The sequence below is a fragment of the Seriola lalandi genome, unplaced genomic scaffold (assembly GCF_002814215.2).
Source record: "Seriola lalandi dorsalis isolate HSWRI2012SDOR001 ecotype SW California unplaced genomic scaffold, Sedor1 jcf7180002054579, whole genome shotgun sequence".
Taxonomy (NCBI): Eukaryota; Metazoa; Chordata; class Actinopteri; order Carangiformes; family Carangidae; genus Seriola; species Seriola lalandi.
In genome coordinates, this window is record NW_019525132.1 from 2,121,565 (window position 1) to 2,148,632 (window position 27,068).

General features: G+C 40.1%; 5 protein-coding genes across 13 annotated transcripts in view; 3 read left to right on the forward strand and 2 right to left on the reverse strand.

Annotated features, from left to right (window-relative positions):
* Nucleotides 1–654: 654 nt before the first annotated feature.
* Nucleotides 655–11,127, reverse strand: LOC111663634 (THAP domain-containing protein 5). 4 transcript variants are annotated; one of them, XM_087177060.1, is made up of 5 exons: nucleotides 11,074–11,127; nucleotides 10,889–10,974; nucleotides 8,190–8,286; nucleotides 2,755–2,941; nucleotides 655–2,384 (listed from the first exon to the last, which is right to left on the reverse strand). In XM_087177060.1, the coding sequence occupies exons 4-5, from the start codon at nucleotides 2,893–2,895 to the stop codon at nucleotides 1,620–1,622; spliced, it is 906 nt and encodes a 301-aa protein (XP_087033186.1). In that variant the 5' UTR covers nucleotides 2,896–2,941; nucleotides 8,190–8,286; nucleotides 10,889–10,974; nucleotides 11,074–11,127; the 3' UTR covers nucleotides 655–1,619. The 4 variants fall into 4 exon arrangements, with proteins under 4 accessions (XP_087033186.1, XP_087033187.1, XP_023273672.1 ...); XM_087177061.1 differs by having other exon boundaries at nucleotides 8,190–8,291; XM_023417904.2 differs by lacking the exons at nucleotides 8,190–8,286; nucleotides 10,889–10,974; nucleotides 11,074–11,127 and adding an exon at nucleotides 3,666–3,768.
* LOC111663708 (dnaJ homolog subfamily B member 9-like) lies at nucleotides 3,850–6,717 on the forward strand. Its single transcript, XM_023418019.2, has 3 exons — nucleotides 3,850–3,981; nucleotides 4,333–4,574; nucleotides 5,052–6,717. Exons 2-3 carry the CDS (start codon nucleotides 4,358–4,360, stop codon nucleotides 5,543–5,545), a joined length of 711 nt encoding a protein of 236 aa, XP_023273787.1. The 5' UTR covers nucleotides 3,850–3,981; nucleotides 4,333–4,357; the 3' UTR covers nucleotides 5,546–6,717.
* akr1b1.1 (aldo-keto reductase family 1, member B1 (aldose reductase), tandem duplicate 1) lies at nucleotides 9,099–13,569 on the forward strand. Of its 2 annotated transcripts, none has more exons than XM_087177063.1 (10): nucleotides 9,099–9,283; nucleotides 9,816–9,983; nucleotides 10,171–10,287; nucleotides 10,490–10,567; nucleotides 10,658–10,780; nucleotides 10,871–10,977; nucleotides 11,088–11,166; nucleotides 11,695–11,778; nucleotides 12,000–12,082; nucleotides 13,435–13,569. In XM_087177063.1, coding segments are annotated over exons 1-10 (906 nt in total). In that variant the 5' UTR covers nucleotides 9,099–9,217; the 3' UTR covers nucleotides 13,436–13,569. The 2 variants fall into 2 exon arrangements, with proteins under 2 accessions (XP_087033189.1, XP_023273663.1); XM_023417895.2 differs by lacking the exon at nucleotides 13,435–13,569 and adding an exon at nucleotides 12,176–13,040 and having other exon boundaries at nucleotides 9,101–9,283.
* On the reverse strand, nucleotides 13,565–25,311 carry LOC111663697 (aldo-keto reductase family 1 member B1-like). 2 transcript variants are annotated; one of them, XM_087177062.1, is made up of 10 exons: nucleotides 25,222–25,311; nucleotides 18,058–18,225; nucleotides 17,762–17,878; nucleotides 17,474–17,551; nucleotides 17,248–17,370; nucleotides 15,618–15,724; nucleotides 15,232–15,313; nucleotides 14,853–14,936; nucleotides 14,659–14,741; nucleotides 13,565–14,560 (listed from the first exon to the last, which is right to left on the reverse strand). In XM_087177062.1, the coding sequence occupies exons 1-10, from the start codon at nucleotides 25,294–25,296 to the stop codon at nucleotides 14,518–14,520; spliced, it is 960 nt and encodes a 319-aa protein (XP_087033188.1). In that variant the 5' UTR covers nucleotides 25,297–25,311; the 3' UTR covers nucleotides 13,565–14,517. The 2 variants fall into 2 exon arrangements, with proteins under 2 accessions (XP_087033188.1, XP_023273774.1); XM_023418006.2 differs by lacking the exon at nucleotides 25,222–25,311 and adding an exon at nucleotides 19,079–19,238.
* Nucleotides 24,483–27,068, forward strand: part of tfec (transcription factor EC) — a 46,555-nt gene continuing 43,969 nt past the window's right edge. For all 4 annotated transcript variants that reach the window (XM_087177056.1, XM_023417926.2, XM_087177057.1 and 1 more), the window contains exon 1: nucleotides 24,483–24,606. The gene's annotated coding sequence lies outside the window, so the exon portion shown is untranslated. The remainder of the gene's footprint in view (nucleotides 24,607–27,068) is intronic.

Sequence of the window (27,068 nt, forward strand, 5' to 3'; positions counted from 1 at the left end):
CAAAGAGATTTAGCTTTAATTTTCAATTTTGAAAATGGACTTTTATCATGAGGCCTTTGCTTATTTAATCTTATTGTCAGTCTGTTATGTACTGATGTTACTATACTTATTTTATTATAAAAAATTTTATCCTGAGTCCTATTTTATTGATCATCAGTTGTTCATTTCCGTTTCTCCTTTCACAATGAAAAAAGATTAGTAATATTATTCCACTATACACTGAGATCAAGGCCTGCACTTGCTTCTATAGGATTTGTTCCTTGCTCCTTTGTTGCCAGGAGATCTCAGTGAGATGGCGTTTTGTCTTCCCTCCGTGATTAGGTGCAATAGGATTACAACAATGTCATTTCATTACTAATTTCAATAATCCATTCTCTTATTCACTGCTGGTGCGGCAGGGACCAGTATCACTCTTGAGCAGGGAAATGTGTCATCTTGTAACACCCTGGAGTCATTTGAAATTGCACTTTCCACATCCTTTCATATATGCAATCAGTCATTTTGTAATTAATTCAAAAACCAATTTAGCCTCTCCTCTGCCCCTCTCTTATTCTCTCTGCTACACAGCTGGTTTGGAGAACGAAAGTACATCAAATCAAATAGCATTTACCATGACAAGCAAGAACAAGCAGAAACTCCATCATGCCAACATCATGGATGTATACTGCCTTTTTAGTCCAATTATGTAATGCACTTCTGAATGCTTTGCTTGATTAAATCAAAAACCACAGCCCCCAGAGGCACACATGCTTTAAGAAAAACATTCAAAGAACACCTCACCCTACTTCAAAGTAAATCCATTGCTCATTTTTCTGTAGAGTTGAACATTTTGCAGAAGATCGCGTAGAATGACAGTGTGCTACTGGAAATCAAGCACCGGGCTGAAATAAACTGACGACTTAATTATAACAAAAATACAGCACTTTAGCAGCAGGGCGCTAAGAGGACCTTTCTTGTAACTCAAAAGTAAAAGCGCGGATTGAAGAACAAACTGCATGTGTCCGTGCAAAACATGGCATGACCTGTTGCTTCTCTGAACCCTCGTCATCATGAATCATAAAATGAGCTCAAATCCTATTCATATGTAAATAGACAGAAAATAAGAATGACTACATGAATGAAATCATGAATTCTGACTCTGGTGAAACAACAAACAACTCCATTAAATTATACAGTAACAACAGAGATTATAGAGTAACAAAGACAACTGTCAAACACTGACCAGATGATTAAACATCATAACAGGCAGATGGCATTGTATAATAAAAACAGCAAAAGAGCTGTTAATAAGTTAGCATATGGTATTGATGACACAATGGAACAGAAAATCTTGAATATCTATCAAAAATGCATAGCAACAAACCATTGAAAATCTGTGCTGCCAATAAAAATGGTTGTACAGTGGCACCGTGTGGACATAAGAAGACATACAGTTGTAATATGGAAATGTGAGAGCAATATTGAGAACACCAAGTACCAATTAAGTTGTGTAAAATCAGGCACAATTATTATTTCTGTGTTTTATGTATGGCATCTATAGAAGCATGTGCAAGATGTTTGCAAAAGTGACTCAATGGTAACAATTAAAATACAACCACATCCACAATATTGGTCCAAAATCAGAGCAACATGGATGATATATAATCTTCTAAAACTTTCTGTTTCTCTTTAAAAACAGCCCCATCCCTCTTCAGGAGGGCTATCTCAGTCTCAAGAGCATGGATTTTAGCCACCGTGCTCTCCTCTCTGTGATCCAGTTCCAATATCTTCGAATGCAAACTCAAGATCTTACTCCAAAGCTGATCTTTGTCTGTGTCCGGTCTGCAGTACGAGTGCTCGTAAACAGAAATGTGCTCTCCCTCACTGGGTACCCCCTCCCCAAGAAAGCAGCCTGTGGGTTCGTCCTTAACCATTTCCACAGGAACAAGGTGAATAGCCTGGCCCAGTGCTGCTTGGAGGGCAGCTGCATCCACAATGGCCTCTCCATCTGAGAAAGGGCCCAGCGATTCACAGCACATCACAGTCACAGTGGAGTCAGCGAGCTCTTCAGAATAGGGCTCAGTGCATGGGGACAGTGCGAGGCAGGACGCTGTTGGCATTCCGCTGTCACCTGGTACCTCACAAGCAGCACTCTGTATGTCTGACTGGTTCCCGTGACAGGAGATGCCAGTGTCTGACACCAGAGGCAGTTCAAATACCATCTCTGTGTGTTCAGCAACAGTGTTGTTTGATGTGCTTGAATGGAACTTTTCGCATGTTCTGCTTAAGATGAGTGGCCTCTTACCGAGGGGACAGTCAAATCCTGTGGGCTCAATGTCAATCTCTAATGTCCTGGGTTTGGCCTTGGGGCTCCTTTTAATGATGGTCCCTTTTTTCTCACCATCCTGAGATAAAAAGGAAAGGAATGTTTATTTAATGAGATTACGCAAAAGTCAGTGCAAGTGAAAGCACAATACTGTAACAAGCTGCATGTCTATAAAGGAACTGTGATGGACAAGAAATCAGAAATTCCCCGCAGAGCAATATAATTGATATGGGTGAAAAGAATAAAACATTAAGAACAGGCTTGCTGCAAACCAAAACGTCTTTGCTTTTACTGCAAGAAAATGTGATCTTGCACCTTTTGGCATTTGGCTTGTGCTCTTACTCTTGCAGAAAAATGTCTAAGTTGGTCCACAGCTAATTTGCGGAGTCCAGCAAGCCCTTTCTTCATGATGGAACTGTGACAGACAGGAAAACAACACAGACACATACATCCTCATTGGAGGGAAAAATGGTCGGGATGGCTGTGTTCTTCAGGTAGCGGATGCCCCATCGAATATCGAAGCAGTCCTCTGTGAAGTGCTCGCTGCATAGGCACTGATGCCGACTCGGGGTCCACTCCTCTCGCTTCATGTTGTCCACCCATTTCTGAAGCCTGGGCTTGTCTTGCAAGGGAAACCTTAGGGGTAAAGAGAGGGAAATGTAAATGGCTGTTTTTGAAGCTGAAACTACAGGCAGGTTTCAGTAGGGGAGCATCAGTCTCACTTGAATGTCTCATCATTTCTAACATTATCATTACATCTCATTCATTCCAATGGTCTCACAGTCTCTACCTGTACTACTACAAACAGGTTAACATGACATACATTGTATACCACTAATATAACATTAATGCTAACTTCTCAATTCCTATATAACCAATATTAAGATTGATTAAGATGCTACAATTAACAGAATATAAGCACTTGCAGCCAAACCAACAGAAATTTCAACTTGGAGCCACTCCAGAAAGCAAACAGAAAACATACGGGTAGAAGCTAATTCTCTTGTTGTCTTGTCTGGAAGCACTTCCTCCGCGGTTTCTGCAAGCTTTTACAGCGCAGTACCGTGGCATGTCTGCAGTGAGACTACATGAAAACGCTTCACTGAGACACGTTTGCAGTTAAAATGTTTTGACAACACAAAACAGCTCGTAAAAGTGTCACTTCCGGGTTGTAGTTCTCCTAGCGGAAGTGACGTTTGTTTTCAAGACAGTAAACGTACCTTCCACGACTACAAACGGTTGCACAACTATATGGAAGTAATTAAATAAATTAAGACACGTGACCTTTAAGGATTCAGCATCTATTTTATATGAGAAGAGAATAATAAAATAATGCAGAATAAAATTATATAAAACATACTTTTATTTAGTCGGCTGAAAACATGTTTAGATCTCACAGCTCAATCGATTAAGCGAAAACGGAGCGGTGCGCGGTTCAACCTCTTGCTTCGGTTGTAGTCTCTTCGGGCTATGCAACATTCTCCACGTGCGCACTGTTTCCGCCAATCAGAGCGAACTGAGTCACTGAGTTAAGAAATGAACCAATAGTGTTGCGAGTCGTGGTGTTACAGCTTAGGAATGCAGTTCGTCAACAATTGCTAGATTTCGTTTCGCATCAGCTGGAGGTGTCGGCAGCTGATAGAAGTTGTCCCACGGCTGTGTCACCCTGTCTCCAGGTAAGCTCTCTTCTCCACGACGCATTAACGGTTTTTTTTGTCTTGGGTGGTTAATCTAGAACCCACAACAGACAATAGAGTGTCATTAAGAAGGCAGAGCTTATTTATTCTTCTCCCTTATTCCACTAAGAGTGAGTTGTCATTTTCTTGAGCCTAACGTCTCTCCGTTGAAACTAGCTAGCAAAAAGTACAGTTATTTAACAACGCTATATATGCTTTATTCTGGCAATTGTTTGAAGAGTTGGTACAAGAATCTTGTAATTTATAACCGTTGAGAAAGTCTTCCTGTGTCTCAGGGGTGTGAAAAACGTCGCTAACGCAGCTGTCAAACTGTCCTCTCTCTCTTCACAGCCGCAAAGGTGCCAAAACCAGCAGTATGGCCACAGCACAGTCTGTGTTGCTGCTTGCAGTGCATGTTCTGCTGATCTCAGAGTTCATCCTGGCCAAGAGAGACTACTATGACATGCTGGGGGTGACCAAAGATGTCACTGATCGCCAGATCAAGAAGGCCTTCCATAAGCTGGCCCTGAAGTACCACCCTGACCGAAACAAAGGCCCTGACGCCGAAGCCAAGTTCAGAGAAATAGCAGAGGGTAAGTTAGTCATTGTGTCTTTCTACAATAGAGGACTAGCAGTAACAATGTAGACTCAATATTCTTTTTTAGATCAGGTCTTTTCTGTGTCAGAAGGTTTTTTAACCAAAACATTTTATGATTTTGGTTCCTTCTGTTAAAGACATTCCTAAGAGTAATAGCCTACTGCTAATAACCTGTTTTGTGTTGTCATGTGATACCATTAAGACAACAGCCAAAAGTGAAACTGGATGTATAAGGAACTATTTATAGGCACACTCTCACATAATGGGTCTTTCTTAAAAGAAAATTGCACTGGAAAAGTCAAACATTTAATCTTATGTATGTGAAATGGAAACTTATGTTGTCTACTATTGACAATACGTAGACAAGAAACATTGCCACGTTGCTTAAAGTAGAAATATTCAGATATGTTTGTGTGGCATTGTCATAGCAACCGACACAATAAGTAATGAAATGCTTCCTTGTCTCTTGCAGCATATGAGACGTTATCAGACGATAAGATGAGGCAAGAGTATGACCAGTTTGGCCATGGCCTATTAACAGGGGAGGGCCGTAGAGGAGGAGGTGGAGGTGGAGGTGGCAACTATAACTTCAATCAGCACTACCAGTCCTTCAACTTCAACTTTGATGACATCTTCAAAGACTATGACACTTTTGGTCAACAACGACACCAACACCACTTTCACTCCCACTCCCACACCCACTCCCATTCCCATTCTCAAAGTCAGGCCCATCAAAAGAGACACTTTGACAGCCACTTCAAGGCTCACCGGGAGGCAATGAACAAGCAGAGACAGTTTAGTGGAGGACTCTTTGATGACATGTTTGAGGACTTGGAGAAGATGTTCTCCTTTAACTCGCACGGTTCCAGGACTGAAAGCAGATTCCAGAGCTCGGGAAAGCAACAGTGCAGGACAGTGACCCAGCGTAGGGGCAACATGGTGACAACCTTCACTGACTGTTCCTGAGACAAGCAGAAAAATGGGTGCTCTACGGAGGGCAGCTGCTTAGGACACAGCTAGGCTTTTAAGTGTGGTTTTGGAATTGATCGCTAATTTATCACTTGGTGGAATAGAAAATTGTTTTTGTGTGGCTTTTTGTAATTTTCTGTGTGTAATTCCGTCTAGGAACAAATATCCAAGCTGGCCTGATAAACGGCTGCTTCCAAGCAATAACTCACTCACATTATTGCTCATAGCACAGTAGTAAGTCATTCAGATACCTCCCCATTATTTAGCTTTCCAGGTTCATTATGTTTACTTGTGTTCATTTTTTATGATGGTACAATCTACTAACTAGACTCAGGTATGGCCTAAAGCTAACAGATCATTTGAATGAAAAAGGTTATTTTTTCTCTTGTGAGCAGTGAGGCAATAAGATTTCTCAAACATCAGCTGTAACATTGCGAAACATTCATTCTGCAGCTAATTAGGCCATACTATTATTGTGCTCTCAACAATATGAACCTTTTCGCTAATATAAAACCAGGCTATGCTGAGCTTAACATTGTGTACTGCTAGATTTGTACATTTTGTTTCTTGGTTTTTACTCATTAGCTTAAAAGATTCAATCACAAGTAAAGCTGAAGTAATACAAATTTGGATCGAAAGCACTTGCATCAAATTTTGCTGTGAAAATGGAGCGTCACATCCTGTGATGTGTGCGAGTTGGCCATTATCAACTGTTACCTCGTTTTAATTTCTTTCTACAGAGTTGCATCTACCTTCACCCAGTCAGGGTAGGAAAATAACATCAGGCCTATGACAAAGACTGGTAAACTTAGCTACGGAGAATGTTTGTGTGTTCTCTCAGCTGTTTTGTAACCAGTTGTTTTGATGCTTACAAAAGAACCTGGGGTCGTCTGCCAGTGAAGCTGAACGGACTGAGAAGTTACGTTTCCTGAACTGATCATAATGTGCAATATTTAGCACCTTTGCTCTTCATGTTGCCTATCTTTCAGAGACAGTGCTATGTTAATGTCATTGTCTGATGTCTGCACTTTGTGTGTGTGTGTGTGTGTGTGTGTGTGTGTGTGTGTGTGTGTGTGTGTGTGTGTGTGTGTGTCTGCACAGTGAGAGTGCCCTGAATGTTGATTGGTTGCATAATGTTTGAATAATGAATAAAAAGTTACATGAGCAAATCCATTTGTTTTGATTTGGAGAATTTGGTGCAATAAGAAATATAATTTATTGTTTCAAGTAATGTTAATATTATTTTAAATATATGTTTACCTGTAAATTAGAATATTGTCAGGAGTAAATAACAGAATGATATCTAGATTTGGGCCATAATGCAAATTTAGTATCAGACAGGTAGGTAACATGCTTCTAGCACATTAAAATAGGTGTTGTAGGAGTTTTCTAAATTTTCAAACCACAGTATATATTGAATATACTGTATATAAAATAATATAATCAGTCGCTGACAGTGTGAACAGTTCACAGCTTTTTGCAGGACTGAATGAATCATGCCAAGAAGTAAAAGTTCCTGTTATTTTGTCAGCACCACATCAATGAGACACAACAATGTTCGTCACTATAGAGCCACGAGATAATCTAGAAAGTTGTTGTTCAAGTTAACATCCAGTAGAGTGCGTACTTTCCTAACAGAGGAGGGCAGGGTTTAGAACAGTAACCGCAACAACTTGGCAAAGGGAAAAGGAAATGATGGAGAAGAAACTAACTTGACAAACATAAGAAAAAATATTTTTTAAAAAGAACCTAAATGAGTTGGGACGTGGCAGTGGGAGTTTGTTCATTATATCTACTTGTAGGAAGCACGTAAAAAGTTAGTTATTTAAACACTTATCATTTCCTTTTTTTTTCACACTTAAACCTGATCAAATCAGTTAGAGAATAAATTTCAACTAGTACACATCGTATGGAAGCCAAAAGGGGACTTTATTAGAATAATAATTTAAACGTGAAAATGTAATCCCATGATAGATAACACATTTATATGTGGAACATTATAATAATAAGTAAAAATGAAAATGCAATAATACAATTGCATTAGGACATCAATCTTTTTCTGTAGGACATGATGAAGTCCCTACCGGAGCCTGAGTTTCAGGCAAATAAAACAATCAGCTTGTATTACAGTGTATGTGTGGCCCTCTTCAGTAACTGTCATTGTCATCTGTGCCAGTGTTAAAGGGCAAATAAAACCACACGTGCTTGAAGATAATTGCTGTAACAAGGCGTGAAAAATGATAGATATGTATTTTCTTAAAATCATTTCTACACTCAAAACAAGTTAAGACTTGAGTGTAACCTGATAGATTCACTTATAGTGTCTCAACTAGGCAGCTTTCAAATACATTTTAAGAAACAGCACATGACTCAAGAGGATGATACATTTTTCCAAGAGCAATACATCAGATTAGCTATGAGATGTGACCCCAAACATTCATCAAGCACAGAAACTGTAGCACTAGGTTACTGGTTGATTAGTATCTCCCTGTGTTGTGTCCCTCATGGCAGTATCACTAACACAGTTAAATGTCCAAAGATTAAGATGTGACCAGCTGTGGGCCTGCCAAGCTGCAATGCCACACCGTCCCTCAACAGACGTGAGGCTCATGCAATCCAGAACAACAATATCACAACTTGCCTCTTTGTTCTTGCAGGATTTTGGCCATTTCAATCAACGGTAGAGGATCCACAGCAGAGCTTTCGTCCAGTTCCATCCAGTGAGGGTGCGAGCACACCTGCACTGAGAGATTGATACAGTGATATGAACATATCAAACAAACATTAAGATTTATTTATGACACTACATGATGCCTGTTTTTTGTATGACTTTTCCTCTCTATTTGACAATGTGTCGGTGATCTCCTAGTCACCCCCCCCCACACACACACACACACACACAACACACAGGCCCATTAATGTTTTATACATATGTGCTAATATTGATCGTCACTGTATCTTGTGTTTCATCCAGTGTCTCCTGAGCTGTCATATCATGCACTGAGTCGCTGAGATTTGCAATTAACTTGGACCTCAAATGTTTGACCATTGACCATACACTGTTTACTTTCTAAGGCAGAGATCAGTGACTAGTTTTTCATTTGTAAGACGAGGGGAACGTTTCTTTTTTCCTCTCTCAGAAATTATACAATAACTTTAGCAACAAAGGTGCAATTTGTAAAATACAAAACAAACCTGAAATAAAAAACATAGATGTAATGATGTATTGTGTCTGTTTTACATAATTCACAACACAAAACAAAAAAAGTCCCTCCTTTTGCACACAAGACAGAAGCCCCAACAACTGATTAAACCTTGTTTCCGACTGGTCAGACTCCTGCTGAGAATATGAAAGCAGTTATTTTCCAATTCGTAGAAACTCTTGCACAGATTTCATGCTGTACAAACAAATATAATCACACCAACTGTGCTGACCCCCTTGGTGCCTCTTAAAATCTCACTAACTAAAATCTCTCTATGATCTGAACACATGTTCTTCAAAGAAGGCATGACTAATCAAACCCAGAAGGACGTTCTTTCTGCCCATTGACCCCTCCTCTTTTAAACAACAGGCTGCCTCCTCTCTCAGTGTAGTGCAGTAAGAGTCTGCTTGCACGAACGGCTGCTTGGATTGATCATGCAAGACTGAGAACTGCAAAGATCTTCAACATGATACCTGCAGTTACACTTAACAATGGAGCAAAGATGCCTATTGTGGGTCTGGGAACATGGAGGGTAAGGCTGAACATGTTATGCGTTCAAGCAGCTCTGTGGCAGAAGGGTTGACCCTGCCTCTCACCAAATGTGCCAGAAAATCCAGCTGGATGGACTTTGTATTTTAGCTTTAGCTCTGCATCAACTGCACTGTGTGTTGAATCAACTGCCTTGCTGCCTGAATCCACCGTACTTGCAGAGTAGGTTCAACAGTTCAGAGATGTCTGTATTGAAGTATTGCAACTGCAGCACAATGACGTGCTTAATTTCACTGACTGACATCAACATTATCTCCTCTCTCCAGGAGAATGGATATTTACGTTACCGCCCACAGGCCTGAAAAGATTAGTGTAGGAGCAGTTATACTGGTTGCACTGCCAATGACAACATGGCCTCTATATCCATGTCTCACCATTAACTATTAAATAAAAAGAACTTTTCACTGATATGAAGCCGCAGCAACACACAACAGACACCCATCACTACCACTGTGTCTTATCTATTTCGTAACTCATCTGCAATTTCCTTTCTTTGTATCACCCCACCTCTGCAGGCAGATCCAGGGAAGGTCACTGAGGCTGTGAAAGAGGCTATAAGCGTTGGTTACAGACACATCGATGGTGCTTATGTGTACCAGAATGAACAAGAGGTTGGAGCCGGGGTTCGTGCCATGATTGATCAAGGAGTGGTCAAGAGGGAGGATCTATTCATCGTCAGTAAGGTAAGCTGCAGCCGAAGTCAATGCACCCATAGGGGCTTTTTAAACACTAGAAATAACCTACGTGTGTGTGTGTAATGTATGTAAACTTGTGGTTTGGTTGTTCCAGGTTAAAATGTATTATTTGATCCATGACTAACACTACAACATCACCACCATCACACCCACATCAACTCTGTTTTTTTAACAGCTGTGGTGCACCTTCCACCTTCCATCTCTGGTGAGGGGAGCATGTGAGAAGACTCTCAGTGACCTGAAACTGGACTACCTGGACCTCTACCTCATGCACTTCCCTATAGGAACCAAGGTTTGGAAGCCACTGTCCGGTGCTGGCCATAGAGGAGAGCAAACTCACTCACCTTTGGCCTATTTTATCTGTCTGAGAGAATGAGGCAACAGTTAAATGTTGGAACCTCTCTGAATTCAGACTGACGTGTTTCCCCATTTAACATTTCCATCCAACTTCATGTTCTGACTTCAACATTTTTTACATTTTTTTTTAACTGCAGCCAGGTGATGACATTTTTCCTGTAGATGAGCATGGCCAGGTCATTTCTGACGGCAGCAACTTCTTGGACACTTGGGAGGTAATTTAAGTGACGTGCTAAATTTTAAACTGACAATCCTTGTGATCTAACAAAGCCATCACTAATACCAGTATGTAATGTGTTTGAAAGGTCATGGAACAGCTGGTGGATGCTGGGTTGGTCAAGGCCATCGGCATCTCTAACTTCAACAAAGATCAGATTGACGCCGTACTCAACAAGCCGGGCCTCAAGTACAAGCCCGTCACCAACCAGGTGCGAAGCAAGATTTCCAACATGCATCGTTGTATACCTACTGTAAAATAGCACAAGAAGAAAATAAAAGCATCTGCACGTGTTTCCCAGATTGAGTGCCACCCGTACCTGACCCAGGAGAAGCTCATCAACTACTGCCACTCAAAGGGCATCTCAGTGACGGCCTACAGCCCTCTGGGCTCCCCTGACAGACCCTGGTGAGAGGAAATGTCACATATCACATATTACACACAGTGCTCATAGAAAAGTGTTGGCACCTTTATATTTCAACTGTCACTGATTTATTTCTGTACCTATTTTAAAAAAGGGCTTCATCTGATGAACCCTCTCTGCTGGAGGAACCTAAGATCAAGGCCATCGCTGAAAAGTACAAGACTCCAGCACAAGTAAAAAAAACAAAAAAACAAAAACATCTTTGTCATGTCTTTTCAAAGAGGTTAATTTACTTCACTTTAACATTGTATTTCATTCTCATAACTACAAAGCATGATATGTCATATGTGAGCACATAGTATATGCACCTTTAAGTTTAAATACAGTATACTTATATTGGTTAGTTGTAGATTACATACCGGACAGCAGCAGCACGAGTGCACAGCAAAAACTAGTGAACAAACAGATGTTGCATTGTCGTGATATTTGTTTCGGCCAGTGGGTGCACACAGGAAACATCCAATATTGACATAATGGCTTTGTCCGAAATTATGGACTGCTTATATAACAGAAGTCCGCAAGGAGAAAGTCAGTACCGTCATGTGGTGGATGAAAGGGTTTGTTATAAAACTCTGAACATGGGAAATTAAACAGTACAGTATTGTACTTGTGTTTGATGATCCACCAAAAATGTGGTCACGCAACTATGTTCAGGAGGATGGCTGAATAACAGTTAAATAAGGTTTTGGTTTTCTTAACAGGTTCTCATCAGGTTCCACATCCAGAGGAATGTGATTGTCATTGCAAAGTCAATAACACCCCATCGGATCAAGGAAAATTTCCAGGTATATCGATCTCAATCTCAGAAGCAGGATCTGTGTTCTCATACTGGATAATTCAGATCTAGTGGTTCTTAGCTTTTTGAAATTCTGATTATGCGCTTTATACTTCCATTTCAACATTCGTTATTTTTTTGTGTGTGGGTGATACTTGTCGGGCTCCATCCATGTGGAACACAAGGCGGCTTCTGTGGCTGTGAGTCGCTTAGCTGTTCTTTCTCTTTCAGTTGTTTGACTTTGAGTTGAGTGAAGAAGACATGAAGACCTTGCTGAGCTTGAACAAGAATTGGAGAGGATTCACAATGCATTGGTGAGTAGACGGGAAGACGGTTGCGAAAAGAGAGAAATAGATTACATTGTCATTATGAGTTAAACATCTTAACCTTTCTTCTTTTCCTTCAAGGGCCTCAAAACACAAAGACTTCCCCCTGAACACTGAATACTAACTCTTCAGATGACAAACTTTCTCAGTTTCTGCTTTGCAGCCACTTATTTTCTTCAAATTCCACATGTTGTGTTATTAAAACAACTACCCGATTAATGTGCTTATCAAGACTGAGGCAGAGGCGTGACTTCTAATTATTAAGCGTTTGCTGGAGGTTGAGTATCTCCTGTTTTACTCAAATATAATTGAGATCACATGGAATAAATGGGAGTGAAAGTGATCACTAAAAAATGCTAAGGAACTACTTCAGCGGGCTGATGGTGTGACAAAGTAATTTTACAAAGGTCACGTGATGTTCTGCGCACAGACGTTGGGCGGGTTATTACACACAATTTCAAACCAGTTCTGCAAGTTTTTATTACACTATGCTAAATAGGCAGGAGAAATATTTTTTAGGATGTGGACCTGTCACGTAATCTACATCCATGTAGCCTTGAGACTATAGAAGGCAAAGAGTTGACAGACAAATGATAAATTAGAGCCCAGAAAAACTGGCTAAAAAGACAGTTAGAAAACTTATATATACTATACTTATACTTATATGTAAAGATGGCAGTCACAATTACAATGTTATTATGGTATAACCCATTGTAGTGGAAAGCTAACTCACTGTAACAAAATACAGATACAGATACAGTAAATAATACTGGTACTCAACCTAATTTCAGTCCACGTTTATGCTCGTAGCCCCTTTTTAATTATGTAATTATAGTGTTTAACCCCTCTACTTATACATGCATCTCTTTTTATTTTTAATTCCTTGTGTAATACACTGACTTTCTGTATGAAATTTGCTATAAAATAAACCTGCCTATAATGTGAATCCATTGTCTTTATGACATTAGCTTGAATGTCAGATCTTTCTGCTGACTCGCACACAAGTTTGTTTTAGCTTTGTCTTTGAGGACAAACTCAATTTCCTGCTGGACAGGAGGGTAATAAAGATTCACTGCTGTTTACAAGTCATGCTTGTCATAAACATGGACAGTCTCATCTAGATGACTGTTAGATAAGGTTCATATGTTCAGTACAGGACGCTTTTGGCACGTCATTTTAAACATTAACTAGAAGGCTAATACAGGCTGATTTTAATGTCCCTTAAAAAATGGAGCATTTAATGAAGGACCAAAAAATAAAACTGAACTGAATGATTTAATTGTGGCTATTTGTGTGCATGTGTGTGTGTCTGTGTGTGTGTATACCTGTGTGTCATGTAGATTACACCACTGAAGGCTCCAGCAGCTCATTCACTCAGCCCCCTCAGACCCACTGTTAGCTTTTCTGACCTCTAGTGGAAGTGAGAGGAACCGTCACCACTCAGCTCTGCAGAAAACAAGCGCCGCCTCCTTTTTATTTCCTCTCACAGGCCTTTATTGTAACACATTACAAAAGCAGCTGATATGGGAAGTGCAAGTGATTATTTTGTAACGCAATCAACACACATGATCACAATGTGCCACATATGACTCACAGATAATAGTGGAAAACAGTTTGTCATCCTAGCTGAGGAAGCATGTTCTGCATTAGTGAGACAACACTGTGAATTTTGTAATCAATTTATATCCTAAGGCACTATTCCCTGTGATGAAACTAAAAAAACTGCTATGACAGAAAATAGGCGGAAATTAGGAGGAAACATTTAGATAAATGAGAAGTGTTTGGATGTATGATACATCATTGGATGTATCACCAATGTGCTACAAAAATATATTTTGAAATGAGAATTTACTGTAGGTGGTTAATTCCTCTTACATGTAACGCAAAACTAACTCAGGCCGATACCTTTGTAATTTATTCCTTCTGTTCTGAGACCTAACTCGGAACTGTTACTAGTGTTGAAAATATTAAATCTGGATATGGCACGAATAGTTATTCAGTAACTTTAAACGCCACAAATTAAAACAGTAAAATCTACTCTGCATTAAGACACAAAGCAATTCAATTCTTGTTTCCAAGCAAACTATGTAACTGACAGAACAGAAAATGACCATGTAAGGAAAAGACATTAACAGTCAATTGTATTTGTGCAAAGCTCAAAATCCAGAATGGAGACAACTGAGCCTCTCGAGTGTAAATACATCTTTGGGGTGTGTGTGTAAAAACTGTATGGAGACAAGACTAGTAACAAAGGAAGTTGTGTTTTTGTTTCCTGAGAACTGTAACATGACAACAAAAATCTGCTGCAAGGTCACACCAAGAGTTCCAACTGCTCTAAACAACAGGAAGCAATCAGTCTAGAAGGCAGAGAAGCAAAAACCCAGCTCCCACTTTAAACCTGTGGAGAATCAGCGCGTTCCTTTTCAGAATTCAGCATTGAAGGGATAGTCCTTGTGCTTCGTGCTCCTGTAAAGAGAGAGGGAACAAATGGTTGCCTGAAACACATCATCTTTTGAGCAGTGTAACAAAACACACAAAAAGTGCACAATGATATACTGTCTCACCACTGCATGGGACAGACTCTCCAGTTCCTGTTGAATCCTAATACAGTTTTCATTTCCTCGTCAGAAAGTTCAAAGTCAAACACCTGCAATGATTTAAAAAAACAGTTTTCATGCACAAGCCAAAAAGGGAAAGTAAGTAAAGCAGGCTGAGGGATAATCCCAGAAAATATCTCAACAATTTGACGGCTAATTACTTGGAAATTCTCCTGAATGCGCTGAGGCGTGATGGACTTGGGGATGGCGATCACGTTCCTCTGGATGTGGAAGCGGATCAGGACCTGGCAGGGGAGGAGGAGGAGGAGGAGGAGGAAGGGAATAAACATGTGAACGTGATCAGAGGTCACAATTTGAAGTGTAATAACAGCTGGGACCATGCGAATGGTATTTAAATCAACCACACTTTTCTCCCTGGCATCCCTGTTAATGCCTACTACTATGGCTGAGAGTAAAAGTCTGATTACCTACGCATGTCCTACTTTAAGACAGAAGCGAAGCAAGGATTGCTTTTCTTTAAAGCTTTGTTCAGTCCAGTTACATTTTTAAATATGTTCGAGCTTAGTGCGAGTGCTGTACCTGAGCAGCTGTCTTCTTGTACTTTTCTGCAATAGCCTTAATGTTGGGATCCTGTAGAAGTGATGGGTCTTCCGGTTTAGCCCTGCAATTCAAAAACAGAATTTACAGGACTCAAACATTGTATTCTTCTGCAAAAGTATACAAACTAATGGAAACACTTTAGAAAAGCGATCTGAATAACACTGCCACAAAAGGTGGGCAGTTATGAAATATGTACTAAAATGTCAAAAACATGACACGATGTGCCACACAGAGATAAAGAGGAACAACAGTCACAAGTCGAAACTGACCAAAGCGATGACCATTGACCACTTTGTAGCAGAGCACATGTTATAGAAAATATTGTTTGTTATTTTGTGACAAATCTGATAGTCGTGCTTACGGACCAGGGTCTGTCAGGGGAGCCCAGCGGGCTGTAGGCCGTCACTGAGATGCCCTGAGAGTGGCAGTAGTTGATCAGCTTCTCCTGGGTCAGGTACGGGTGGCACTCCACCTAGTGAGACAAGCACACAGATCTTGGAGAAGCACCGCGGAGACCATGGAGTGATCACAAATACCAAGCGGGGTACACATTTGCACAACATGCAAACATGGGCAAAGATGATTTTGCTTTGTACAAGTCAAGGCACAGTGGTGCTTTAACTGAGTGTAACTGTCAGGCTATTGATATGTTTCTATATCTAAACTCACTGTTCAGTGTCTTGTTCAAAGCCTGTCTATTTTTTCACTTTATACTTTATTGTTATAATACCAAAATTCAATTTTTCAATTCTCACTAATCTATTACTTCCTGCGTAGTGCAAAAAACGGATTTGGAAAATATAGTGTCAGATTATCCACAGAGGGCTCATAAACGAAGCACAAGAGGACATTTGTATTGTTGCTTTACTTATTTGGCATCATTTTCAGGGACAAATTCACCGATGTTCAGCTCTTTTGTTCCATATTTGGTGTGTACAGTGACAAAGGGCTGTAATCTAATATACAACACAACCAGACAAAACAAGACATTAATGGTGAATGATGGTTCTGAGAAACAGCAAAAATATAAAGTCTCCTCAGCTAATTGTTCCACCCTGAGGGGAAGCTGCTGTGGCCCATTACAATTAAACATGACATTTATTTCTTAGACCTGATATCAGGGGACAGATAATGCCATTACGGCCTCTTGCCCTTTAAGAACAGAGCTCTTGTAATGGGTCTGTTTTCTTGCTTCTCAGTAGCAAAGACTCAGACATATTACACATCCAAAATGGCTGCAATTGTACACAGTCTGTATAGTGGCCAGTAATGGAGGGACGTCTAAAGGCAAGCCTTCAAGGTGTGTACTGAGTAAGAAGGGGTGTATGAGATGAAGCCCCACTTTGTGGCTCGTGTCGTTTTGCGGAAAACCACTTGACCTATGACGAACCAGGCTTCGCGTTGCACGGGGCATGACACCAGTTTTAGGATAAAAGCATCTTAAACACTTGGCACATCATTTGGGGGATGTCGGTGGTAGTTTGATTCACATGTTGCAAGTGTACCACAGTCTGCACTAGAGTTTTTTGCGGAGTATTTATTATTCTTATTCCTAGGAATAGTAGTAGTAGTAAGAAGAGGAACCATCTCAAGCCTGTTCTGTTTTTTAATAAAAAGAACATCCCCCTCCACACAAATTTCATCCCGTCATTCTTCTTTGTTAACAGCCCTGATATTTAATCTAATGAGTAATGAGTCAGTGACACAATGAACACAGCAGTAATAGAAGAATGAACAGAGCTATACTGTTCTTTATATTAAAGGGCTTGTGAATGATTTGGCGGCTACACCTTCAGCCATGGATGTCACTAGTGAATGTTGTTGAATGAAACTTCGAGTAATCAATCTCTTGACGAACCAGTGGACCATAAGCTTCATTTGGTCGTTACTAGTTACCAGTTGAAATAGTGTTATCTCTTTCTTCTACTAATGTGTAGGAGGCAAGAATGTCACTGTGAGGTGACATTACTCGGGTAAACAAGTCCTTTAACGTACCTGGTTGTTGGCAGGCTTGTATTTGAGGCCTGGCTTGTTGAGAATGGCTTCAATCTGCTCCTTGTTGAAGTTGGACACACCGATAGCTTTGACCAAACCAGCGTCCATCAGCTCTTCCATCCCCTGAGGACATTGACCATAAAAAAAACACATGGTTTCCCTTGGCTGAGTTCAGTTTGTTTTACCAGAATGAACCTTCCATCTGATATGTGAGTGTTTAACTCACCTCCCACGTCTCCAAGAAGTGAGTGTTATCACCGATCGTCTCTCCTGCACTGTCCAAGGGAAAGTCCTCACCGCCAGCCTGTGACATGACAAAAGAATATAATAGCTAAGGCTGTTGCAATCAACTTCATACTTCATCAAAAATATGAGGACGGATAGCATAGTACAAGGGCATTTAACATAGCAACTGCCCACACTGAGACACACACACACACACACACACACACACACACACACACACACACACAACACAGACACTCTGGCTAAGAAGAGGCCATAGTTTACTTACCTGGAAACCCATGGGCCAGTGCACTAGATAGAGGTCTACGTAGTCCAGTTTAAGATCACTGAGAGTCTTTTCACAGCCTTTCCTCACCTGGGACTTGTCATGGAAAGTGCACCACAGCTATGAGATGAAAGGACAGAGTCAATGGTAAGCAAGTGAGCATGTTCAGGAAACCCATATTATCAAAAACAGTTTGCAAATAGTACAGCTCTATAGACAGGCAGCATCAGTTTCAATGGGATTTTTTTGTGTGTGGGAGAAATAACAATAACAACATGTACATGAGGTAAACAACTCACCTTGCTCACTATGAAAAGATCTTCTCTCTTCACCACGCCGTCCTTGATCATGGCCTGAACACCTTCTCCCACCTCCGTCTCGTTGTGGTAGATGTACGCTCCATCGATGTGCCTGTAACCTGCTGAGATGGCTGCTTTCACTGCTTCTGTGACCTTACCAGGGGCAGACTAAGGAGACAGGACCGGTTACTCATACACTGTGTAACTGCTATTGATTAGTACCGGTTACATTTATACACCTTGTAGCATACTCCATGTCCTCTGGAGGAACTGTAGCACAATAACATCACAATAAATACTTATTTATTTGTACTCTTGTGATGTCAATATACAGATAATGAATGGTTAAACATTATGTATGTTTTTACTGCTACAAATTGTAACTGTCCTTTGTCTGAAAGGCAGTTTAAGTTTGACTTCAGTTCCTGGGACAATAAATTTGAAGGTGGCTGTTAGGTTAGTTAGGTTACACTTTAACATTGTCCCTGGGTGATGTGTACTCTGCATTTGAGCCATTTTAACTATTCAAGAGCAAATGATATATGCAATGGAGCACCTGAGGACGGCTGATAAAAGCAAAGCAAGCACATAAGGATTAGGTTACAATTCACAATTGGTGCCTTAAACAAACAGCAGCCTAAAGTATCTGTGACTTTAGTGGATTATAAGTGAATGAAATCCGTCAACAATGAAGTGCACATAGTCTACCCGCCGTAACTTGACTGCACATGACAGTCATGTTTCTGGAAAGTCCATTACACTAAATCCTACAGGGTGGTGCTACATGGCCACGTAGACCAAAACGTCAACCAGCAGTCATGTGTCAAACACAATGCAATTACATGCGAATCTATGTTGGAAAATATCAGCAGTTGTTTCAAAGAAAGCTAGTTGTCACGACGCGTGTTTGTTGCAGTCTGCAGCCATACTTTCTGTTGGCACGTCAAGCTAACTAGCTCATTGAGCAAGTTAACTGTTAAATGATGCTAGGTAGGATAGCAGAGTGAAAACAAAAACGCACCTTCCATGTCCCAAGTCCCACAATGGGGATTTGTGCCCCGGTGTTCAGTTTCACTGTTGTTGCCATTTCATCAAAGGACGAGCGGAGCCTGAGAGCGGTCCGTACAGCCGAGCAGAGACAACAGATACCGAGCTCAGCACAGGCAGAGCGCTGGCATCGTCAATCGATTAATCATGTCTTATTTATTTTATTTAGGTGAATTGAGGCCATAGACAAGCAAGAGTCACGCACTGCCGGCAGTCTGGGTTTAATCTAATGACAGGCTGTCCAAGATGTAAATAGCTGGTTTAATCAATAATTACGCGTCATATTTTATTTGTTAACTATATGTTTTGTGTAAAATGTTAATGAACAAATTTGCCACTACTTATGTCTAAAAGAAAAAAGCAGAAAAGGGAAAAATGCAATATTGTCCTCTAAAATGTGATGTACAAAGTAAAATGAAATACAAGTAACACATGCATACACTTAAATGCAACACTTGGGTAAATGTACTTTGTGTATTCTACTACTGGTATTAAGAAGACTGCTGATAGTCATGGCTGTAGCCCAGCTAATGAAAAGTACATTTACTCAACTACTGCACAGTTGTGCGCTTGGTTTCTGTACCTTTTTGAGTCAAACGAAGTGCTTTTAAAGACATTTTTAAGCCATTTTTAACACCTTGTCCACATAAGAACGAGTCCACGTTACAGCTGGGTGATATGTTAGAAATCAATATGATATTGATTTTACAATACTGATAAACATGCAAAATCACATGAGCCTATACAATAATGAAAATATCAGAACGTTTAATGCAATGAATTATGTTCCACTCTTGTGCATTACAGAACTGCAGTGTGCATGATAAAGATAACTTTGGTTGGTTGTTTTAAATGTTTTTTTAAAAGTCTATGTGCAAGTAAAGTGATATGACCCCGAGACAGTTTCCAAGGACGAAAGAATAGTTCCCAGACTAACCACACCTGAGCAAGCACACAGACCAGCCCCAAACCCCAAGGACAAGCTGAAAGAGGAAACAGGTCACACACCTGGCAGAACCACCAGGTCTTTGTTGGTTCTACCAGGTGTTTGATCTGTTTCCTCTTTCAGCTTGTCCTTGGGGTCTGGGGCTGGTCTGTGTGCTTGCTCAGGTGTGGTTAGTCTTGTTAGATTTGAACCACCAGAGGGCACCCTTACCACACTTACTAAACCTGAGAGCATCTCTTCATATCGCCCAACTCAGGCTCCAAAGTAACATAATTACATACATTAATTAATTTGGCCAGTTATTACAGTGACTGAAATGATTGATCAGTACTGTTCATTTCACTTAAGGCTCCCAAAAACACATCCAATATTTGATTTAATTTTATCCATGCCTTTTGAGCATCAGGTCATGGTTCAGCATGTGGCATGTAATGTAGGTTATTACATTCTTTTTAATTAGTCTTTATTACATTAACTACAAATTCCCTGTGGCATAATGCCTCCACTGTAAAGGAGATGTGCACTGATGTGAGCGAGCACACAAAGACCAGCCTTAAACCCCGAGGGACAGGGAACAAATACAAGGTGTCTTATTTTATTTCTTTTTTTTTTTCGTCAAAATCAGATAAAACCTGACAGACCTTTAACTGAGCCATTCAACACTCTGAGCAGAAGATAAGAGAGGGAGAAGAGAGCGATATAAAAAACATACAAAGGGAAAAGTTATAGGAGCCAGCAGTCACTGTGTACCTCACAATGGCTCTCGCTAAAGTTTGTGTCTCTTCTGATCTTCTCCCAGCTGGACTCCTGCTTTTCAGGCCCTGTCTCCTCTGATCTGACTTCAGACACTGGAGGGCCTTTTGCCAGCCTGCAAACTGTCAAAGTACCCCAGGAATCAAACACTGTCGCATGCTGTCATGATCAAAGACCCACAGGTAAACCAGACGAAGACACAGCCACATACAATTGCCATCTAAAAGAGGAGGGGGGGAAAGTTTTCATTTCAGAGACTCTTATTTTGCGTCTGCAGGCGGGTACCGTTTCACTGTACTGAGTGCATCGATTAGCATGAAGGAAAAGAGAGACGACCAGGCATTTGAAGATACAACAGAGGCCCAGAGTAAAACCAAGTGCCTCTCAGGGAAACTTTTGGATAAAGAGTGTAGACTTAGGTGAGGTTTCAGAGTGTGTTTCTCAAAGAACTCTGAAGAAAAAAAGGGGGAAATATTCATAGGTTCCAGACAGAGGGAGAGAGGATGGTGGTATGACAAATAAATATATAGATCACAATGAGTTACTGTCTCCTTTTCCATTATGTGTAGCCACAATGAATGCACAGTGCAGCTGGTGGTGTCCATTCTTTCATAGGCTGTACATCAGATCAGACGCTCCACCAGTAATACCTCACCTGTCCTGGGGAGATCAAACATCTCATTTCATTTCATGGCCTTTGCTCTATTCTCCCTGCCTCTCTCTCTCTCTCTCTCTCTCTCTCTCTCTCTCTCTCTCTCTCTCTCTCTCTCTCTCTCTCTCTCTCTACCTCTTGTCTCTCCCATTGGCCTCGGCTCTGCTGTCTTTTTCTCTGTTTCTTCCAGAGTGCCCTGGGTCATAATCTCCACTCATAAATCTAATGTCGAGTGTCAGCTCCTGCTGAGTTCACTCACACACTTGCATTCCGCACATTCTGTCTATCGAACAATAACACGATCAGGGAGAGAAATCCCTACGTCATGAGTAGATCATGGTCATTTGTCAAGTGCATTACGTGTTCTTGATGCAAGGGAGATCATTCAGGCTGATTTGAGCCGTGCAGACATGATGGAAAATAATCCTTTAAAACCTACAATAATCCCACTGACATCTGGATGAGGTAGACAGTTTAGAGCTAAAACTATTCATTCATCAGTTGATTGGTAACAATCATCTGCAACAATTTTGACAATTGAACAATCGTGAGTAAAGTAACAATAAAGTAAGTTTTTCTATCTTCTACAATAGTAAATTTAATATTTTTGGGATTTGGTTTATCAAACAAACCAGTCCGAAAATGTTACCTTGAGTTCTGAGAGGGTGTGCTGTAAAACTTTCATTATTTTGTAACATTATATAGTCAGTCATTTCATCAAGAGTGAAAATAATGGTTAGCTGCAGTGGAACATATACTGTACATATTTATCTTGTGCCGCTATTTGCAGTGGCACGTGTTCACAATTACAATATCAGTTCACGAGACAGACTTCATTCCATTCTGTCACTGTAATTTTATGGCATTTTACTGAAATTGAATCTAATGTTTCTATGCCACTAAGTCAGTTAAGGCAATTTGGACAATATAACATTTCTGATGAACTTTTTATGTGAAGAACAGCGTCGCCACTACAAGCATGCACAACACCAGCACACTCAGATGTGAAATCCATCAACAACAGACAACACAGGACTTTAATGGTGTTGGTGTTGGTGTGTGAATGGTCACCTAGCGTTCAAATTGTGTTCAGGCCTTGCTAATGTGATAAAGAAAGGTTAGGAGAAGATGCTGCCTCCACCAGAATAATGCAGACAATTATTGTTACAGACTGTATGTGTGTAACAGCCTCTAAATTAACTAAACCCTTCAGCATGTTTGGAGTTTGTGCTAGTTTCTTCCTCTTAGCATTTCAAGTGCCTCCCCTCAGCTGTCAGATCCTGAATGCACGAAACAGAAGTTATAGAATAACACAGTACACAATAAAATCTGGTGTCTTGTCAAACTGCTCTTGAATATCGCACTATGAGCAAACTGAAATACTCCACTATCAATACTCGCTGAAACTCCACATGTGTTTTATTTGGAGAAAGTTTTTCAAGTGTTAAAAAAAAACTGGAACTGTGCAAAAAAGGGTTACAAATGATTTCCTGGGAGATGCCCCCAATATTTGGCAAATCAGCAGGGATTTTAAGCCATACTGAAATATCTCAACAAATTTTGGATGGATTTCCATGAAATCCACACCAGAGATCCATATACTCCTCCGGATGAACTGTAACATTCTGACGGATGTTAAGATTTTATTAAAATAATTCTTTTTGTCACTAACTGGCTGTTGTGGTTCACAAAATGAGCAAGTAACTAACAGGTAACTTGACATCATGACATCAGGATTGTTATACTTTCATTTTCAAAAGTTGAACGAAACTTTGTATCTTTAGTTTTCTGCTCTAGTGAGTCCATACTGTGATGAAGCTTCGTATGGTCCAAATCATAACAAGTGATTGTGATTAATTCACAATCATTAACAATGAGTGGGAATTTATCTTCAAGCTATGTAGATCTTCCTGGTGTGGTATAGACTCAGAACACACACGTGTATTTTCTCATGCTCTTACATATATCCTGTGAACACACATGCACGCATGCATGCACACACACACACACACACACACACACACACACACACACACACACACACACACACACACACACACACACACAGTGTTGGCCTTGTCTGTGAGCAGAGGTCTCCTCTCTGGCCCCTCAGACATGGTTTGGTTTTTGGCTTGATTAACCACTTAGTTCAGTCTCTCAGACACGAGATTTCAGGGAAAAAGCAAGTAATGAAGTGCTTTTGAATTTGCATTCCTGAGAGCTTTCGCAGACGCCTTGATTTCAGTCTGCCTCTGCTGTTTGTTCTTCGTCAAGAGATGTCTGCTATTTTAACGGTAACATGTAACAAGTGTCCATCCAGCCTCCTCCATATTGCTCCCTCATCAACCTAACTGCCATGAATAAACACAATCAACATGCATCTGAAGGGGAATTTGGAGGCTTTTTCTCTCAAATCGTCACTGATGGGTTGTTCATCATTGTCATTATGCAGATTACAGTGTGACCGTGAATGCAATATCCGAGCCCTTTTCCTCTGGAATGAAATGTCACCGTTCTGTAAAGCTGACCAAAAACACTTGTGTGTTTTGTTCTTACAAGTTGAGCAGCACTGATCAGTTATGGACAAACTGTCTCAAGAATATGAAATTAACAGCCTTCAGTCTGCACTTGAACGTCAAGCCTTTATTTTTAGTATCGACCTTGACAACAATATCAAAGTGTGAATGCTGCATGATCATCTCAAGTATCTTGTAATTTACCAGGTTATACCATGATTGTGTTGAGAATTTGCAGAAAACCTGAAAAAAACCCCTTAAGTTACATACAACAGACAGAATTGTAATACTGACGTTTTTTTTTTTTCCCATTTTTGAATCTATCTGATTAATTAATGGGCGACTATGCGCGATTATGCAACACAATGACTTGCAAGAATCTGCGATTATTTCTGTCTTGGATGTGGGGCGGCTGACACAAAAGCTTCCCTTTGCACCCCGCTCCTGGCTGCTAGAAAAGAGGAAACACAATTTGGTTTAAATGTGGGGCCCTTTCACTAGTCTGTGCTTCCAGAATTTATTAAACATCAGTAGGTCGATCAACAAGCAAGTTCATTTGAAAGTGAGCTTTGGAGTAAATAACCAGATATCTACTGTTCAAAGAGGACCTCTCTTCCTTAACCTCCAAACTACAGGTAATTGAGAATTTGACACTTTTTTTTCTCTTTTTTTTTTTTGACATGCAAATAATATTGCTTTGTAGCTGAAGGTGTGCTATAATGTGGCTTAATGTGTAGTTTATAAAAGCTGCCCTTGCTGATATTTACAAGGGATGGTAAAAAGCCCATCACCTCACTTCATCACAAGCAACATCCTGTTTGAACAGGAAGTTCGTTAGTGCCAGGTTGGAATGTTTTTGGATATAAATAACTACTTTTTGGCTCTTAAATACATATATGTCTTGTTCATAGTTATGTAGATATAATATATATATACACATATATTTATATATATACTTTGTGTAGCTGAGGACAATTTTTAAGGTACACACACACTAGGTTCCTGAGATGTTGATTTTGGAGAATGTTACTATAATAACTTGCCCAGGTTATAGTTTGTTGGTTATAATTATGTTTAAATAACCAAACAACACTGTTATTTTGTTACTGTATACTCTCAAACATCTGAAATAAATGTTTTTAATTATTGTAACTGCATTATTTTTCTTTTTCTAACATGCTTTTTCTCAAACAATAATTGCCATGTAATTTCTCTAAATTTTTATCTGCATGATTATAAAATGTACTTACATGTAAAACCTTTACTCCTCTCCGTGCTCTTATTATTTCATGAAATTGCCTTTGTAAAAGATTGTCATGCCGCATTATAGGTCTTGATGTTTGCTCGCATCACTTGTCCTAGCGTGGGCATGTTGTATTTGGGTTTGAGTGCAGCTTTGATGCAGCATAATGACACAGCGGGAAAATCTTTAAAGTTCCTCATGGGGAACTTCCTCAATTTTAGTCACCTGATATTATTTACAAAATGTTAAAAAAAAAAAAACCCTGTGAACTTCTCCAATCTTACATCACGGGAATGTTGTTTTCAGAGCTGTGCGTGTGCAGGTTCAGGGCTGGGGAGGGGGAAAACCGTGTGGCCAGATTGAGCTATAAGGCAAAGTAGGTGGACGTGTGTAAAGGCCTCATGGGACGATGAGTCACAACAAGATGACTAAGCAGTATTTTTCTCTCATTGTATTTTGAACCAAATATCTGTCAGAAATAATCCTAGAAAGCAAAAGGTGCTGAGTTGAGGGTTTGAGTTTTTTGTGGGGTGCTGGTGTGCAGTAGCAGAGACGTGTGCAGTGTCACAGAGCTGGTTCTATGTTCAGAGGATGGGGTGCAAACTCAGTGTAATGTGCAGCATGATGGAGGTGTGCAGTATTATTTTGACCTTTAAAGCTTATGCACAGGGCACTTCAAGAGTTTTGCAACTTTGAGAGATCATTCATGTCTGAGTCACGACTTGACAGGAATGTCATTTGGAAACAGCTGATGACACACACCCGCCTTCTCAAATAATTGAGGAGTCTTTTTTTCATACTTCTGCAGGGGCTTAAGTTTCAGTTTCAAAGAAAGAAATAATGAAAAAGTCTTTCTTAAGAAGCTGAACGGTGCAAACAACGCCATCTTGTGGTTGACCTGGAAACGACAACTAGGATTTGACTAATTTCCAAAGAAGTGCATTTATTATTTAAAAAGAAATAACTGGGCTTTTGATACTACTACTACTAATGATAATAATAAAAACAAAGATGAAAACTAATTAATTCATTTTTCATTTAGCATTTGCACAGTCCAATAGAGAGATGTGTGGAAGAAGCTGCGGGCAGGGGGGTGTAATGTGCTGGAAGAATGTAAACATTGTCTGCTCTGAGGACTGACTTCAAAGTCAGGCTGTGGTAACCTCCTCTCAGCGGTGGCACACACCCTTGACCAATGAAAAGTGAAAGTGAATGTTCATCCACGGTCTACAGCCTCTTCCTGAAACCAGTCTTTGAAGTCACAGAACGGATCTGATGGACTTGTGAAGTAGACACATATAGAATCTCTCAGTTTTCCTCGTCCAGAGAGAGTTATTGTATTGTATTGTATTGTTATTGTATTCGTCCATGCACACACAACAACATCAGTGTTTTCGTCCATATTTTAAGCATAAAGACAAAAGCTCCTCTGTGCTGCCTCTCCTTTGTACAGATTGGTTTCCAACAACATGATAAATGATCTTTGGTCTTTATGTGACAGGACAGGGGCAAGATGTTTCATATATTATGAACTTATATGATCATACGCACTTGTATTTTACAGTTCAGGTTGGGGCACTCAAATTTTAAATTAAATATATTATAGCAAGCAAATATATTACTTGCTTAGTGATGAGGAAAATTATTGAATTAAAAGTGAATGTTTCTATTGTTGATGTAGATAATATCTGCTGTAGAGATGCTTCAAATGTCATGTAAAAGCTATAGCTTCCCTTTTTGAGATGCCATTTCATACCAGCTTGCACCAGTGGACCACATGGACATTAAACAGACCTTGCAAGCGTCAAGAAACTATAAGCATTAATATACAAGTTTGTCCTGTGAGCATCTACG